This window comes from Grammomys surdaster, unplaced genomic scaffold, assembly GCF_004785775.1.
Source record: "Grammomys surdaster isolate TR1022 unplaced genomic scaffold, NIH_TR_1.0 233, whole genome shotgun sequence".
NCBI lineage: Eukaryota > Metazoa > Chordata > Mammalia > Rodentia > Muridae > Grammomys > Grammomys surdaster.
In genome coordinates this window covers 2706791-2723084 of record NW_021604678.1, presented here as the reverse complement: position 1 = coordinate 2723084, position 16294 = coordinate 2706791, and the positions used below count along the sequence as shown (strand labels likewise).

At 43.3% G+C, this 16294-nt stretch overlaps 1 protein-coding gene across 1 annotated transcript in view; it reads right to left on the bottom strand.

Moving 5' to 3' along the window:
• Wdfy3 (WD repeat and FYVE domain containing 3) overlaps window positions 1-16294 on the bottom strand; it is a 183264-nt gene that overhangs the window by 61494 nt on the left and 105476 nt on the right. The window contains exons 26-34 of the mRNA XM_028773634.1: window positions 14826-14899; window positions 14583-14744; window positions 13806-13900; window positions 9867-9987; window positions 9341-9558; window positions 7378-7613; window positions 5656-5790; window positions 4056-4235; window positions 2354-2587 (exon numbers count right to left, since the gene is read on the bottom strand). Coding sequence (XP_028629467.1) covers window positions 2354-2587; window positions 4056-4235; window positions 5656-5790; window positions 7378-7613; window positions 9341-9558; window positions 9867-9987; window positions 13806-13900; window positions 14583-14744; window positions 14826-14899 — 1455 coding nt within the window. The remainder of the gene's footprint in view (window positions 1-2353; window positions 2588-4055; window positions 4236-5655; window positions 5791-7377; window positions 7614-9340; window positions 9559-9866; window positions 9988-13805; window positions 13901-14582; window positions 14745-14825; window positions 14900-16294) is intronic.

Sequence of the window (16294 nt, the reverse complement as noted above, 5' to 3'; positions counted from 1 at the left end):
TAAACAGGGACCTTAGTGGTACACTCAGACACTCCGTATGAACAAGAATCGTTTAGTTTTAGAGATCACTAAGAAAATAAACCCCCGTGTCCTTTTAGCAGATGTAATAAGACAAGAGAGAGTGTGGTACACGGCTGCCAGGTTAAAGCTCAGTGGGTTAAAGGACCGCCCTGCATGCTGGGAAGCAGTAGACATACCGCTCTGCTCTTGAAGCCCCCCAGGGATAGACTTCACAATCAGAAGAGTCATGATTTTTAAGGCAGGCATGGAAAACAGCAGTGTGTGTGTGTGTGTGTGTGTGTGTGTGTGTGTGTGTGTGTGCGTGTGTGTGAAGTTCCTTAAGTTGCACATTAGAGTCTCAGTTTGTTTTTTATTTACATTACGTGTATGTAGGCCATGTGTGTGGTGCCTGAGCTGTCTCCCCATCTCACAAATCCCAACCTTCCGAGTTAAGATGATATATCTCCCTGTCTGCAGGAACGTAGTTAAGAGTTAAGTAAGAAGTAGTCAACACACCAAGGGACTCTGCCACCTGTTATAGGAGAAAAAAAGACACATGAAAATTCATCTATAGCTTTAAAGTGTTTAACCCCTGGGCTAGAGAGATGGTTCAGTAGTTAGGAGCACTGACTGTTCTTTAAGAGGTCCTGAGTTCAGTTCCCAGCAACCACATGGTGGCTCACAAGCATCTGTAATGGGATCTGATGCCCTCTTCTGGTGTGTCTGAAGACAGTTACAGTGTACTCATATATAGATAAAATAAATAAATCTATATATAAAAAAAGTTTAATGTCTGTTTGGAGCTTCAATCTGACACTCTAGTTGTTCCTGAACTCCATTTTCTAACCTTCAGCTCTCTTGTCCAAAAGGCCACGACTGTACACACCCATGTCGAGAGCCGACATGAGTAAGTGAAGCGGGAGTCCGTGGGTTATTCACGACTAAGTGTAAGTTACTCATGACTAATTAAGTAGTTGTTAGTGTTCATAGAAGCTTAAGAAATGCCAGCCCAGGCCCACTCATCTCTGAAAGTTAATCTTCACGCACCTCTCTACTGAATACCATCTTGTGATTTCAGTTTTCAAGAGCTGCTTCCTGTTTCTAAGGTCCTGAGCATCTCTCTCCTCCAGCTGTCCCGTTTGTCCATCCCCAAGTTCCACCACGGAGCTCTGTCACTGATGGCCACCACAAGGCTCCACCACTGAACTCCACCTCAAGCTCCAGCTCTAGCCCCATGAAGTCCTCAAGGCTCCCAGAGGAACAAGTTCTAGCAGGCAAGCCTTTAACCCTGTGGCTTACTGCTGACGCATTATTCTTTCTGCCAATTTTAAACACTTGTGGCCTGGCTAAAATGCTCCTAAATTCTGTAGTGACTTCTTTTAGTTCGCCAAACGGAGATGTTTTTCACAGGAGTGACACAAACATCTTCCATGGTTTTGAGGGTGCGTAACTGCATCGGCCACTAGAGGGAGCAGGGGAGCTGCTTGTTTGTGGAGCTGTGTGCTCCTCCATTCCTCCTTCGAAAGAGAGCAGTCCCCAGGCAGTAACCTCACACTGCACAAGGACTCTCTGGCACCCTGTGCATGCACTGGCCAGAACCAGCTGGGGATGAGTCATTTAGATTTTCTCCCTTGATCTATTCTCTTTAGTGATGCTAACAGGTGACTATTTTCTCGTTTTAGTCATTTGACACTGCTGTTTAGAATCACAGCCACAATCTTGTACAGTCTCCCACAGAGCAGTACACCCAGCTCTAGATAAACACCTGAAAGGTGTTTCCAGGAATGGTTCACCTCTACAGCCAGCCGTGATGACACTCGAGCTGCTGTCTCTCTTCTCCCGTGCTGTGCCACTGCTGATTTCTGTCACCCACCACAGGAAGGGACAAACAGGAGTAGTAATACTGGGTGGGGGTGGCGGTGGTTGATTGTGACTGCCTGAAGTCAGGATACAAGGAAGAGTGAGGGCCGGCATACGCATATTCCTGCCTATGAGCTGAACGCAGCCTGTGTCTAATTTGAAGATAAAGTTCTATGGGCCCTGTCTCTTCTCTAGTTCCACTCATAGCATAGTGGCACAGGTGAAGAACTGTGACACAAACCTGAAGGATCATCTGACCCTCACTGGAAAAGTTTGCCACAGGGGGAAAAGCGATAAAGGATTAAAGCAGAAGCATGTTTGAGAGAATAACACGTGTTCAACGTTAAAACCATGTGCCCTCCCGTGTTCTGCCTGTATGTTATCCAGAAGAATTGGAAGTCCAAGAGTATTCTGCACAGAACGTAATCAGCGGTTAACGTTCTCATTAGAAAAGCATTGCAGGAAAGTGCTATACACTTTTCTTTGTTGTTACCTCCAACAGCAGATCAATCAGTGGTGTCTGCTTGCTGGCAGGGGTAAGACAGAGGTTGTCGATGATCAAGACTCGCATGAAGTCAAAGACGAACTTCTTAGCTGGGTGATTGGTCAGGTAGGTCTTGGCGCCCACATTGCAGTACTCAGACTGGCTCCTGTTCATTCCCGTGTCAGCGGCAAAAGCTTTAAACTCTTCTGCTGGAGACCCGACCTCATCATCCAGATCTGTCACCTAGCGAAAGAAATCAGGCAGGATCGCATCAGAGTTTACGTAGCACCTTCACGGTACATGAGCCAAACAACAAAAAACAAACAAATCAAATCAAAACTATAGCAGTACGGTGACGTCAGATGAGCGCTATCTGCCCCGAGCCTGTTCTTCCCACTAAGCTCCTCAGCTCATGGCTGTATACTGCTTTCAAGATAGCCATCTGGCACTATGCCAGGTCACTCTCTGACTGACTGTGAGTAATGCATCGGCTTTATGGGGGTTATAAACACTTCAGATAAACTAGCTGGTAACATGAGGGTGATCATCTGCACATCTGAAGGCTGGCTACTGAAAAGCTAATATCACAGGTCACAGAGGGATATAGTATAATGGTGATCTCCCAGGGTTCAGGGTTTTTTCCCCTCTTTTTTTTTTTTTTGCAGGTGAACAAAATCCAAATAAACAAAATAGCAACAGGTTTAATTCAAGCAAGAAAAAAAGAGCAGTAAACAAGTCACAAGAGTTGATAAGGAGAAGATAAGGAAGTGCAGTAAGTTCATATTTGGATGTACACACACTCACATGCTCGAGCATACACACTCATACACACACACACACACACACTCACATGCTCGAGCATACACACGTATATACACACACATACATACATACATACACACACTCATACAAACACACACTCATACATACATACACTCATACATACATACACACACACATACACACTCACATGCACACTTTTTAAACCAAATCAAGGATTCTAAAACTATACTCCAGGCAGGTGTTGAGGTCAGGAGCCACCCTAATATGTACCTCTTTACAAGTCTGGAATGAGCATTCCACATTTATATAAATAGAAAAGTTAGTATGAAGAAGGACATTTACTTAAGCCCCTGCAACACATGACAGGAACAAGAAGAAGAGGTATGTCTTTAGGCCTGTGGGAGAAGTGTCTGTGCTGTGTCTGATCACAGCCTAAGGTTTGAATGTTTTTAACAAAATAACAGGATGAGTGAGGTAAGAAAAGCTGAGCAGAAAGAATCACATTTGCTTTATCACTTAAGAAGAAAGTCAACACTATGGATCACTTGTTAAAAACATCTACTTTTCAAAATAAAGAAAAAAGCAGCACAATTTGACAACAGTCCTGTTACCTAGAAGAGAATTTTCTAAGGACATGGCCACCATCTTATGGGCAAGGTATGCAACAGCAGTTGCCTGTCGGGGGATGCCTGTCGGGGGGATGCCTGTCGGGGGATGCCTGTCGGGGGATGCCTGTCGGGGTGTCAGCAAGGAAGGAGCTTAGGAGAGCACGGAGAAGGGCAGAGAGCAGGGCAGAGCTCAGGCTAAGGGAAGGCAGGAGTAGTGGGGAGTTTTCACAGCAGGGACAGAGAGTGACAAAGTTGGTCAGCAGCTCAGGAGTGTAGACTAGTTCCAGCCTGCTAATCACCATCCACCCCCCTCGCCTTACCATCTCTGAGTATGGGCGGATGTTGAAGGGAAAGACGGTGGCTGCTAAGGCACACAGGAAGTCAGGGCTCAGCCACATGGAGGCGAGGTCTGGGACGTTGTGATACAGGTACCTAAAGAACTGCATCAGGGTCACTGGATACTCCCGGAGCCACGAGCCCTCTTCTTCTGATTGCCATGGCTAACACGGGGCGAGAGAGAATGAGTGTGTTAACCGAGAGCTACTTCTAAGATACCTAAGCCGGGCTTGTGGACTGTGGGAAGGTAAATCAGGAGTGGAGGCCATCCTCAGCTACCTATAAAGTTTAAAGTCATGTACATGAGATCTTGTCTCAATGGGGGTGTGTGTGCTATAATTTGTGTTTTTTTTAAACACTGCAGATATCAATGATCCAAAACTTTATAAATCATACATGAGCAAAGATGCCTGTGCACACATGTAAACCTGTGCACACATGTAAACCAATCTAATAGCCAGAAAACCAGTCACATCTTTAGAAATATGGCCAGCACCCCCACAGAACTGCTAAGAACAGTTGTTGCTCTCCACGTGAGTATGGCCTGCATCCAGTGGCTCTCTGCCTTCACAGTTCCTGTGCATCCTGTCAGAAAATGGGGAGTAAGAAGATTCAGAGTCATTTTCTCCCTGTGAGCCTTGCACGACAGCACAGTGCAATACCAGTACCAATACACCTCAGCACCACAGGTGAACAGGAAAGAAAAGATGCACATATAAGTATTTGAAAAATATGTATTTCCTGATAGCTCCCCTGAAAGTGGCATCTTCCTTAATATAGATGTTTCCATTTGTTTATGGACCAGCATGAAAGTGAGATGCACTTAATGGCAATGTTTTGTTTTGATAGAACAACAGTGTGAATTAAAATTGCAGCCATCAGATACAAAGAATTCAAGGAATGTAGGTCAGCCTTTCTCCTGACACACACACTTCTAAGCTGTGCGAGCTGTTAACTTTCACTGGACAGATTGGGCAGGAACTATCACTTCTAATTCTTCATCTCTAAGTTCAAAATAAAACAAAATATGAAAAGGGAAATATCATTTGTCTGTTGATGTTTTAACATCTAAATGAGACTAGTTTTAGGATTTCAATGTATAACCAAATAATATATGCAAGATACCATGATTTTATCTGTGTATCTACTGAATATATCTAGTGTTGATGATATTAGTCAGTACTTACGATACTCTTTAAAGTATCTGGGGTATATATTATTTCATTAAATCCTCACACACTATGAGATTTATCCTGTTATCACCAGACATCTAAGCTTGGGAAACAGAAGTGCCAAGAAGCTAGCGTGTCTGGAATACCAGGACAGACCCTGGCTTCCAGAGTCTGTGGTTTCAGGTTTCTCAAGACCTGAGTATGAAACCCCAGCTCACACATGGCAGGGAAATAGTCTATCACTGAGCCACACCCCTAGCCTCTAACCTGTGGTCTTACTATCCATCCTTACATCAGAGCTAAGGGGACAGGGAGGGACTGGAGGGACAGGAACTAGGTGGCAACAGTAAGTAACAACCAGCCTTGTCCGTGAGCGCCAGCTCGCAGAGGCCCTCCTGCCCTCACAACTCACTGAATTCAACATGCTCCGCAGCATCCCCAGCAGCAGGAAAGCGGACTCGGTGCACACGCTGTGGATGGAAGAGACCACTGTTCCGCTGGAGGCAGGGATGCCAAAGATAAACGTCCAGATGGAATCCAGATCAAACTGCAGATCAAATGAGCAACGGCCAGTCACTACCTGTTCTTTTTCTAGAGGAGATCCTTAGAAATTCCAATATCCTAAAATTTCTTTAAAACTAGTCTTCCTTCCTTCCTTCCTTCCTTCCTTCCTTCCTTCCTTCCTTCCTTCCCTCCCTCCCTCCCTCCCTCCCTCCCTCCCTCCCTCCTTCTTAGACCGAGTAATGACAACCAGGTCAGTGCTAACCCTCCATTCTGTATGTCAGAACTTGGTCAGTATGATACACACCAGCAATCATCCTGCTCCATCTCAGCTTTTTTTTTTTTTCCAAGACAAAATATGGCCATAACCTCCACATGCATTAACAAAATATGAAATTATAAATGTGACAGTTTCAAGGAAGAAGTTTTGTGAAGCACAATTAATTCACTCTCCAAACTCAGCAATAACTGAAATCAATGTTACTTACAAGTAAGATTTGACAAAATAAGACTTACTAAGAGTAGCTTACGTCACACTCATGACTATAGTGCCTAGCGAGGCCTGAGCACCTGGGAACACATTCTGCTGAGCACAAGTCTTTACCTTCATTTAATGTAACAGTACTAAAGATTTCATGGAAAGTGTTTGGCCAAATATTGAAAGTGACTTGAATATCATATGGTGTTAGATAGAAGCAAATTTGAATTTAAAGGCTAAAGTCTTTATGAAGCCACAGAAATAAGCTACATTTAGACAATTTTAATAGTCTTCTAGGACAACTCAAATCATTGATGGTTTCCTGAAAATATAGATGTTATTTAGTCATTGAGAAATTAAAAATGTTTTTCAAATCAAAACTTGTACCTACTCATTGGTAGTGTGTTTGTGTGTGTGTTCATGTGTGCACACACACGTGAGCATACACAATAAGCAGATGTGTGTGGAGACCCAAGGCTGAGTGTGTGTGTGTTCATGTGTGCACACACATGCGAGCATACACAATAAGCAGATGTGTATGCATGTGTGTGTTCATGTGGGCACACACATGCGAGCATACACAATAAGCAGATGTGTGTGGAGACCCAAGGCCAACATCTGGTGCCTCTTCTTGATCAGTCTCTAGCCTTAATTTTTTGTTTTGAGACAAAATCTCTTCATCTACTCTGAAGTTCAGCAATTTGGCTAACACAGTCAATGAGCTCCAGGGGTCACCCTTTCCCCCTCTCACAGGGCTGGGGTCACAAGGATGTGCAGCCATGGTGGTTCTTACTTGGGTTCTGGGGATCTGAACCCAGATCCTCAAGCTTACAGATCAAGTACCTTGCAGACTCAGTATCTCCCTGACCCTCCCTTGATTTTTAATGATCTGAAAGTGAAATCATATTTCCAGATAAAATTGGATTATTCAAAACAATCCTTTAGACCATCATTACTGTCACCCAAGGTCTGTGTGCACAGATCATCATACAGAACAAACACAAAGAGAAGAAGCAAAACAAAAGCATGTCTTTTAGGAAAATTACCTAGCAAATGTTCATGTTTTTAAAATTCTCATATATCAAACTTTAAACGTCAGAAATAAAAGAATCTGTATGTAAGTTTTACAGTGACACCTTACTAGGTAATTCCTACCTGGCAACCCTGCTTACATCGGCTGCTGGTGACAGGCACACTGACCTGCAGGTTCTCGGGCAGCTCGCTCACTGGCTGTTGTAGAAACAAGGCCATAAGGAGAAAATAGAGGGCAGGGACATTCGTGTGCTTAGGGAGGAAAGACTGAAGAACCAGAAAACCGGGGAAATGGCAGGCCTCCCGGTTAATCTCCCTGACCGTGGATCTCCCTCCAGCACTCCTGCCCACATTGAATCCTAGAGAAGAGAGTCAGGAAGAGAGTTAGCACCAAAGAGCCCCGACTCTGCAGGAGGGACACGCCTGTCCCACACAAGTCAAGCCTGCTAGCTGCCCACGGCAGACCCCATCCTTAGCCCACTCTCAGTTGACGTCTGACTCATCTTTAGCCACGGCTGCCCCATAGGATACAGGTTCTGACAGAGAGCTGGAAGAACCAGATACAAGTTTATGAAAGCTTGTAGTGAAACAAGCCCTGTTCATTAGAAGAGTGACCTTGATTCAAAAGAGCACTAAGATCCTTGCTCAGGTTTCCACAAGAATTAAATAGAGCTGAATCAGGAGTCAAACAGAAGATGGTACATCTAAAATATACTTGGTAAAATGTAATTAATACATTCCATTTGTCCTCAAAAAAAAAAACCCATAAACTTTTCACCCTTAAATTATGTATGGATTCAGGTTTAACATTACATGAAGCAAAGATGACTTCCTTACACATCACAATCTGTTCTGTGTCAGAGGCTGCCATGTGTGGGAAAGGCAGATCCAAGCCCACTGTGGCCGTGGTCCCCAACAAGCTGAGTGGGTCACCCACTGTCCTCTGAAGCTTTGCCAGGAGCTTACTAGGAGAGAGCTACTGCTATGGCTAAGAACATGCTCGCATCTGTCAGTCCAGTCTATACAGGGTCCCTGAGTACACAGGAGCTTCAGCATACACCCCAAGCACGGTCATTTTACCATCTATACAGGGTCCCTGAGTACACAGGGGCTTCAGCATACACCCCAAGCACGGTCATTTTGCCACTCCACTTCTAGCATAACACTCTGTGCTGAGTGAATGTCAGCCAGGACTCCAACTGAAATCTGTGAGCAGAAGCCTTAGACGAATGACTGACTTTCGCTCTGAAGCTATTAAAATTCCAAGTGGAGACACATTTTTCTAATGTTGTGTGTGGATAGGAATAACTACTATTTAACACAATAAGAGAGCAATTTATGTCTAGGTTGCTTTTAAGTATATGTATCATTTTTAAAAGATTTATTTATTTTATGTATATATGAGTACACTGTAGCTGTCTTGAGACACATCAGAAAAGGGCATCAGATCCCATTACAGATCCTTGTGAGCCACCATATAGTTGCTGGGAATTGAACTCAGACCTCTGGAAGAATAGTGCTCTTAACCACTGAGCCGTCTCTCCAGCCCCCAAGTATATGTATCTTAAGCAGTCGCTCAGTGTGACTGAACTGAAGAATGTGCAGCAATCTACCACACTCGCACACATCTCTCATTTCTGAACCACAGCGATTCCTGCGGCTTAAATTCTGACACCTCCCAGCTGTGTGACTGACTTCAGCCCAGCCCGCGTCTGTGCCTTTTAGTCTGTGACATGAGGACACATCTAAGCTTCACACAGTCACAAACGGAGAGTTACAGACACAGGAGGCACAAAGACCTGACTCCTCCTACTGGGCAGTCCCCGGCACTTGCTAATTATTGAGTTAAAGGTCAGAGAAGGCCATATGATACAATCAAGGCACAGTCAGTTCTTTACATTTCCATGTCTTAAAACTCTCCCTCTCCCTCTCTGGCATGACTCTGAATTTGGAAGACTGTGAGTTTTCTTTTTACTGTTACTAAAATCCACAACTCCAAATGGCTATGATATGGACTGGAGGATACAGGATTTAAAGGCAGAGAACAGCACTCATTTTAAAGCAGCGAGCTCCTAACGCCTCTTACCTAACACAGTCCCGATCTTGTTAGTCAGGACGGAATCTGTCTGCTCCAGCCAGCCCCCGCCACTGAGTCCCTCTTTAAATTTGATGAGAATGGACTGGTTACTCAGCAGGACAACGAGAATCCTCATGGCGGCCGTGACTGTGGTAGGATGCAGGTGCTCCTCCATGAACATCATTATCCAGTCGAAACCCAGTGTCCTGACCAGCTCTTCACAAGCCCTGTTCAAAGGCAGATGAAATAAAGTTAGTTTCAGGAACTCACATTTCATATTAGAAAAATATGACTGAGCCTCATTTTTGAGATACTGTGAGTTTCAGGGTTCAAGCCAACCCATGAAAATCCATGCAAGTCCTGTCCTGTTTGACAGGAAGTGACAGCATACAGGATCCCTCTCTCTCTCTCTCTCTCTCTCTCTCTAGTCAAACATACAGAGATCCACCTGCCTCTGCCTCCTGAGTTCTAAGGTTAAAGGTGTGCACCACTACTGCCTGGCCAGGATTATCAATTCTAAAAAGGTTTTACTTACTGTAAGTTAATGTTTGTCTTTTCTTTAGATGTATAGACTAGCTTTAGCAAGATGTCTAGAAGTCTGTTCCTCAAAAGTATAAGGTTAGCAGACACAAGACCTCCAAACTCCTCTTCTGCTCCTAAAAGGAAACAAACACATTAAACACCCTCGAGGTAACAGTTAAAATGCCCAGTCTGCACCTTGATATCTCCATGAAAGCATTTGCTCTAGAAGGGCTTTCCACTATAGCAGGTAAGAAAATGAGCAAGATAAACATTTTTTCTTTAGGGCCTTGACAATTATTCACTTATGCCTCCAACGTTATCAAGTGTTGTAACAATGAAGACTTTAGTCCTCTTTTATATTTTAACTAATATGCTCCTCTCTTCCTCAGTAGGAAGAAGCCATCAGTTAAAACTGTATGAATAAAAACAATGATTCCCACAGATCCTTCCCAGGCAGGTCATTAACCTTCTCTTTCTTTATAGATACAGGTAAATGCAGCATTGTGAACTAAGTTCCCAGGACAGGCAACAGCCATCTTAAAGCTTCAATATACGCGGGAGAGCTTTCCAGTGATCAAGATTGGAATGGCACAGATCCAGATCCAGGTGTCCTTAGGCTGCCTGAAGCCCATCATCCAGCTTCGTGTCTGAACTAAGGCCTTCAAGGCTATCTGGCCAAACCTTCTGAAATGAAGCAGCTCCGCAGACAGCTGGCTTTCACCAGCCCCAGTGCAGAGAAGTTGACATGTGATCTAATCACAGCTATTTCCCTGCCAATGCCTCCTGATGCCCCATCCGTCCACATGTGCATTCTTTTACCTGTGCATGCATCCACCTATGCATACGCCCACCTGTGCATTTGAAAATTTTGGCTTACTTTTTTTCTGTAAGCTTCGTGAAACATTTCTATATTGAAACTTGTTATCTGAGGCAACCTGAACTGTTGTCTCCAGGCCATGGTCACTCAGTATTGGCTCAAGAATAAACTTTTTCTTAGTGTCTTTGAGATCAGAGTTATGTTTAGTGTTGAAATTAGATTTTGAAGTTTGAAAAGAGGAATCATTAGTTTATCTAATAAATTCAATATATAAAGCCAAGTTAGGATTGTGGACCTCAGAATAGAGGCAAAGCCCACACAAAAGCATAAAAGAACCTGGATAAAACCAGTGTAGGACTGGGTCAGAGGTTCTCAGTGGAGTGTCCCGGGAGCCCAGAGTGTGGGCATCACTAGCCCACAGTGCTGGGCATGCTGCACCACGACGAAGCTGTGTGACTGATCACTGATCACGCTTTCACGTTAGCATCAAGGGTCAGCCTGATTAGTGACCACAGTCAGCTAGCTCCCCATTTTAAGACAGTGTAAAGTTTGAGTAATCCATGAGCCAAACAAGAAGAAGTATAAAAGCACAGTAGAGTTCAGGCTCATGAATTACTCAAACTTTACACTGTCTTAAAATGGGGAGCTAGCTGACTGTGGTCACTAATCAGGCTGACCCTTGATGCTAACGTGAAAGCGTGATCAGTGATCAGTCACACAGCTTCGTCGTGGTGCAGCATGCCTGGCACTGTTTCTGGAGGCAGAAACAGGTAGATCTCTGTGAGTTCAAGGCCAATCTCATCTGTATACTGAGGTCTAGGCCAACTAGAGAAGCGTGATGGAAAAAAAAAAGCATTTAGCTGGGCATAGTGGTGCAGGTCTTTAATCCCAGCACTCTGCATGCAGAGGAGCCTGGCTTATGTAGCAGGTTAGGCCAGCCAAAGATACAAAGTGAGATCACCCCCAAAGTGAATATATTGCTTTGTTATGATGCTTCAGGTTCACAAAGAGGCTGAATTCCTCCCCCAAGTAGTTAAAGGTGTGAGCAAAATCATACCATGGTTGTTATAAATCTATGTATGTTATAAATTGACAATATACATAGAAAATTAAAACTCTCAAAAAAAACCTTACTATTTTTTTTATTTGACTTTCTATTAGTGCTGCATCTCCTGGTTTTCAAATAAAGTTTAAAACCATGAGCTCTGTCTGATAGAAGCTCCCAGGTTCATGTGCCACTGCTGTTTCGTACAGAGCGCCACCCCAGCTCCAACACAGACTGTTTGTGTCATGTGACACTCATTAACTTATCAATGTTGGGCACCATTTCATCCTAGCTACTTTTGGGAAGGCATGTATCCTGAATACTATGTCTACTACTTGAAAGAAAAGAAATGTGGTTCATTTTATGTATGTATGTATGTATGTATGTATGTATGTATGTATGTATGTATAGGTATGTATTGAACTGTCATATCACATTCAATACAATTCACAGTGAACAAATAATGACTGTCAACCACACGCTATTCTTTCAAATGGCACAAGGTAATGAGAACAGCCTAATCAATTAGCCTCTCAATGAAAAATTAGCTATTTGTACATCCTTACGACAGCACTCACCACTGATAAACTACTACTGGGGTGATTGAACTGAATGGCCACAAAATGCAGAATAGAGAAATGTTTTCCTGCCTCATTTGTATAATTGGAATAAAAATGTGATATATTTCAATGATGTTTGAAGCATTTTCATTTTCTTAGTTGGTATCTTTTCAACTTATATTAATGAAGAGCTTATAAATAATTATTGTATGTGGTAGATTAAGTTAAAGCTTACATTTCCCCTCCTAAGGAGGAGATCCTTCCTAATGCACTGGGCCAGGGGGTTATGGGGGAGAGAGGGGACCTGGAACAGCAGGATCAAATGGGGGGAGAGGAGGGAAAGACGGGGAGGAACAGCTGAACAAAGGGTCATTTGATGGGTCATATGGAAACCTCATATAGTAGATCTTCTTAAAATATATACATATATAAAAGAAATCTAAATTGCAATCAGCAAATGGCAAGGTAAATAAAGCCCCAAGGAGATACATCTCACCATCAAACCTCCTGCGCAGAGGATGGGCTATATTTAACAAGTTGTTGGTCAAAGGGACCCCATAGAAACCACAAACAAGCCAACTGTACTGGTTGGTTTGTGCGACTGACACAAGCTGGAGGGTGGGAAGGCCCATTGTGGGTGGTGCCATCCCTAGGCTGGTAGTCTTGGGTTCTATAAGAAAGCAAGCTGAGCAAGCCAGGAGAAGCAACCCAGTAAGCAGCATTCCTCCATGGTCTCTGCATCAGCTCCTGCCTCCAAGTTCCTGCCTATGTCTGAGTTCCAGTCCTGACTTCCTTTGGTGATGAACAGCAACGTGGAAGTGTAAGCTGAATAAACCCTTTTCTCCCCAACTTGCTTCTTGGTCATGATGTTTGTGCAGGAATATAAAACCTGACTAAGACACCAACCAATTGCCAAGACAATTGGCTGCTCTCCACAAACTAATGGGAAGGCCCTATCAACACAATACATACTCACTAACATGGAAAAATCAAGTTGATACCTATCTTGAGCCTTTGCCCCTACTGACTATAGTACAAGAAGGCACTCTGCACACCACTAGAGGAGAAAGGTAAACACCAAGCTAGCCACAAACTCTGTGACCTATGATGGTGACTGCCTGCAACACACTCTGGTGCAACTACTATCTGGTAACCAGCCACTATGTGATTGGCTTTAAGGCCTACTCCATGGAACCCATGTCCAAACATGCTCAAGTGGTCACAACCTCTGTCTGCTCAACACTTACCAGAGAGATGATGATACTAGTAACATAGACATAATTTTAAAAATCAAGTAATTCCTATTACAGTAGACGTGCACGTCATAAATCGAAAGTCAGGAAAGATTTCGTACCCTTTACAATGTTGAGGCCACACTACACTTCTGCATACTGCATAGGTTTGATGTAAGATAAATATACCAGTAAAAAGCCAACATAAAGGGAAGACACATCATTTCACACAGAGTTCAGTCTGTGTCATGAGGGCAGAGCAGGATGATCAGCTGATGATTTCCTTTCACCAACTCACCAGTGTCGGGTTTCTCTTCATGATTTATTTCCATAACCACGAATTTCTCACAAACGGCAAAGGTGGGCAGAGTAGAAGAAATGAACTGTCCAAACCTGTAAGTAGAGCAGAAAATAAAAAGGTTCATTTTTCTTTTCTCTAAATCACAAAATATCAAGAAATGAGAAAATACACAAAGCTACACAAAGAAACTCTGTTTCAAAAAACAACATATGAATAAATAAATCAATAAATAAATAATTACTGCCCCCCCCATTCAAAGCTCCAGCTTCAAATGTTATAAAGTTAAAAGTGTAAAACAACTTCCTGCAGGGATCCCATGAATAAAAGAAAAGACTCCACACCTCCTTTATGTTAAAAAAAAATATTAACTGTGGCATGCACACATGTGTACACGCAGGCACACATACACACACACACACACACACGATAGAAACCTAACATATGACTGTGGTGTAAGAGCATGTTTGAGGTGCGTTCTCCCGAGTATGGGTGTGAGCGTCTGTGTGTATGTGGAGGTCAGGGAATGACATTGGCTTATGTGTGACATCCACCCATGAGCTTTAACAGGCCTTTAGGAGTAAGGAGGAGACTGGCAATTCCTACACTGAAAACTTTCATATCTAGGTCGGTCAGAGGTTTTGGGTCATTTCCACCTCCTTCTCGTGCTTTATTTACATGCTACTGGCAATATGGCTGTCCCAGAAGCACAGGACCATGGGGACTGATTCCATTAGCCTCGATCCTCCCCGCCTCAGTCAGCAGAGACAGACCCACCTGAGCAGATCGTTGGTGTTAGGAAAACCCTGCAGCAGGAAGCTCAGCACGTTGCTAATAGCAGCGATGGTCGGCTGGGACAAGGACATGTCCCGAAGTGTCAGGAGCAGCTTGGGGATCAGCTGAAAGTCCCTCATCAACTTGGCGTTCTTGGAAGCTTCACTATAAGAGACAGACGACTTAACACCCTTTAAGATGCTCTCCTGCAACCGAACAGCTAATCAAATGAGTGTTGACGGGTACCTGGACTCTGTGAGCAGTTCTATGAAGTGTTCAAATAAGGAAAGATGGAGTTCGTATGGTGCATGAAGCCAGACCTGTAACAAAACATAAACAACTGTGCATTCAAGGTTGAAAACAACCCCACTGTCAGTACGGCAAAATCAAATACAGCACATGGGCTACAGCAGGAAACAGATGAGAAAAATCAATCACTATAATCAGACCCAAAATGATAGGAAATAGAAGTAGTAGCATGCTTTCCAAAACCTATTTATTATAAATGGTCTACACACATATTTAGGACTGTCACAAAAAGGTGACCATAATCAGTGACAGTTTTAAAGTATGGAAAAATGAAAATAGCCAACTAGAAGTGCATTTCATACAAAATCATCTTTTTACATAAAAAACAAAACAGAGAAAAACCACTTCTTCAGACGGGAGAATTCTTGCCAGCAGACCTCTGCTACAAAGAAAAGCAATCCAAGTACAAGATGGATTTCAGCTTCGCAACTAAAGACTGTGCAGTCAGACTGAGAGGACACAGCCTCGGTCCCCAGCACCTACTCAGATGGTGTGCGATTGCCTATAACTCCAGCTCAAGGGGATCTGAAACCCGACTGCAGCCTTCCGGGGTACTACACACACACACAAACACACTTAAAAGAGAAATAAAGTAAAATTCTAAAAAAGGTAAGAATTGTAAATAGGCCAGGCAGTGGTGGCCTTTAATCCCAGCACTTGGGAGGCAGAGGCAGGTGGGTTTCTGAGTACGAGGCCAGCCTGGTCTACAGAGTGAGTTCCAGGACAGCCAGGGCTACACAGAGAAACCCTATCTCGAAAAACAAAAACAACAACAACAACAACAAAATGTAAATACTATATATCTGAGCAAATAAAGATTTTTTAAAATGCATTTTAGAAGTAATTGATCATTAAAGAAAAAAATGATTCTGGAGATCATAGAATTAAAAAAAAAAAAGCACACTACCACAAGGATGAGAAAGAAATGGAGTGGAGACAGTATAATATTTCTCAAAGATAAACCACATTATTTTAGATTCTAGAAAAATAACCAAGGAAAATGTTTGTATGCTGTTAGGATTATTTCATTTATATCTGCCGAATGGCTGTTTTTTAAAAAGGGGAGGGATTATTTACAGACTATTTGTGGCTTGGTAACAAAAGCAGTTCCAGGAAGCCAGAGTATACAGGTGTTGTGAAACGGAGCCAAAATTTGTTATTCATCTAAATTTATGATGTTTGTATGCTAAATACTAATCACAGATTTCAAGCTAGATGAAATTCCTGAGGAAAGAGTCCAGCAGGCTTAGGTGCGCCTTCTTACTACATGGGCCATTGGACTTGGGTTGGTCTTCTTACTGTAGGGGCCAGCAGGCTTAGGTGGGTCTTTTTACAACATGCGCCAGTGGGTTTAGGTGTGCCTTCTTACTACATGGGCCAGTGGGTTTAGGTGCGCCTTCTTACTA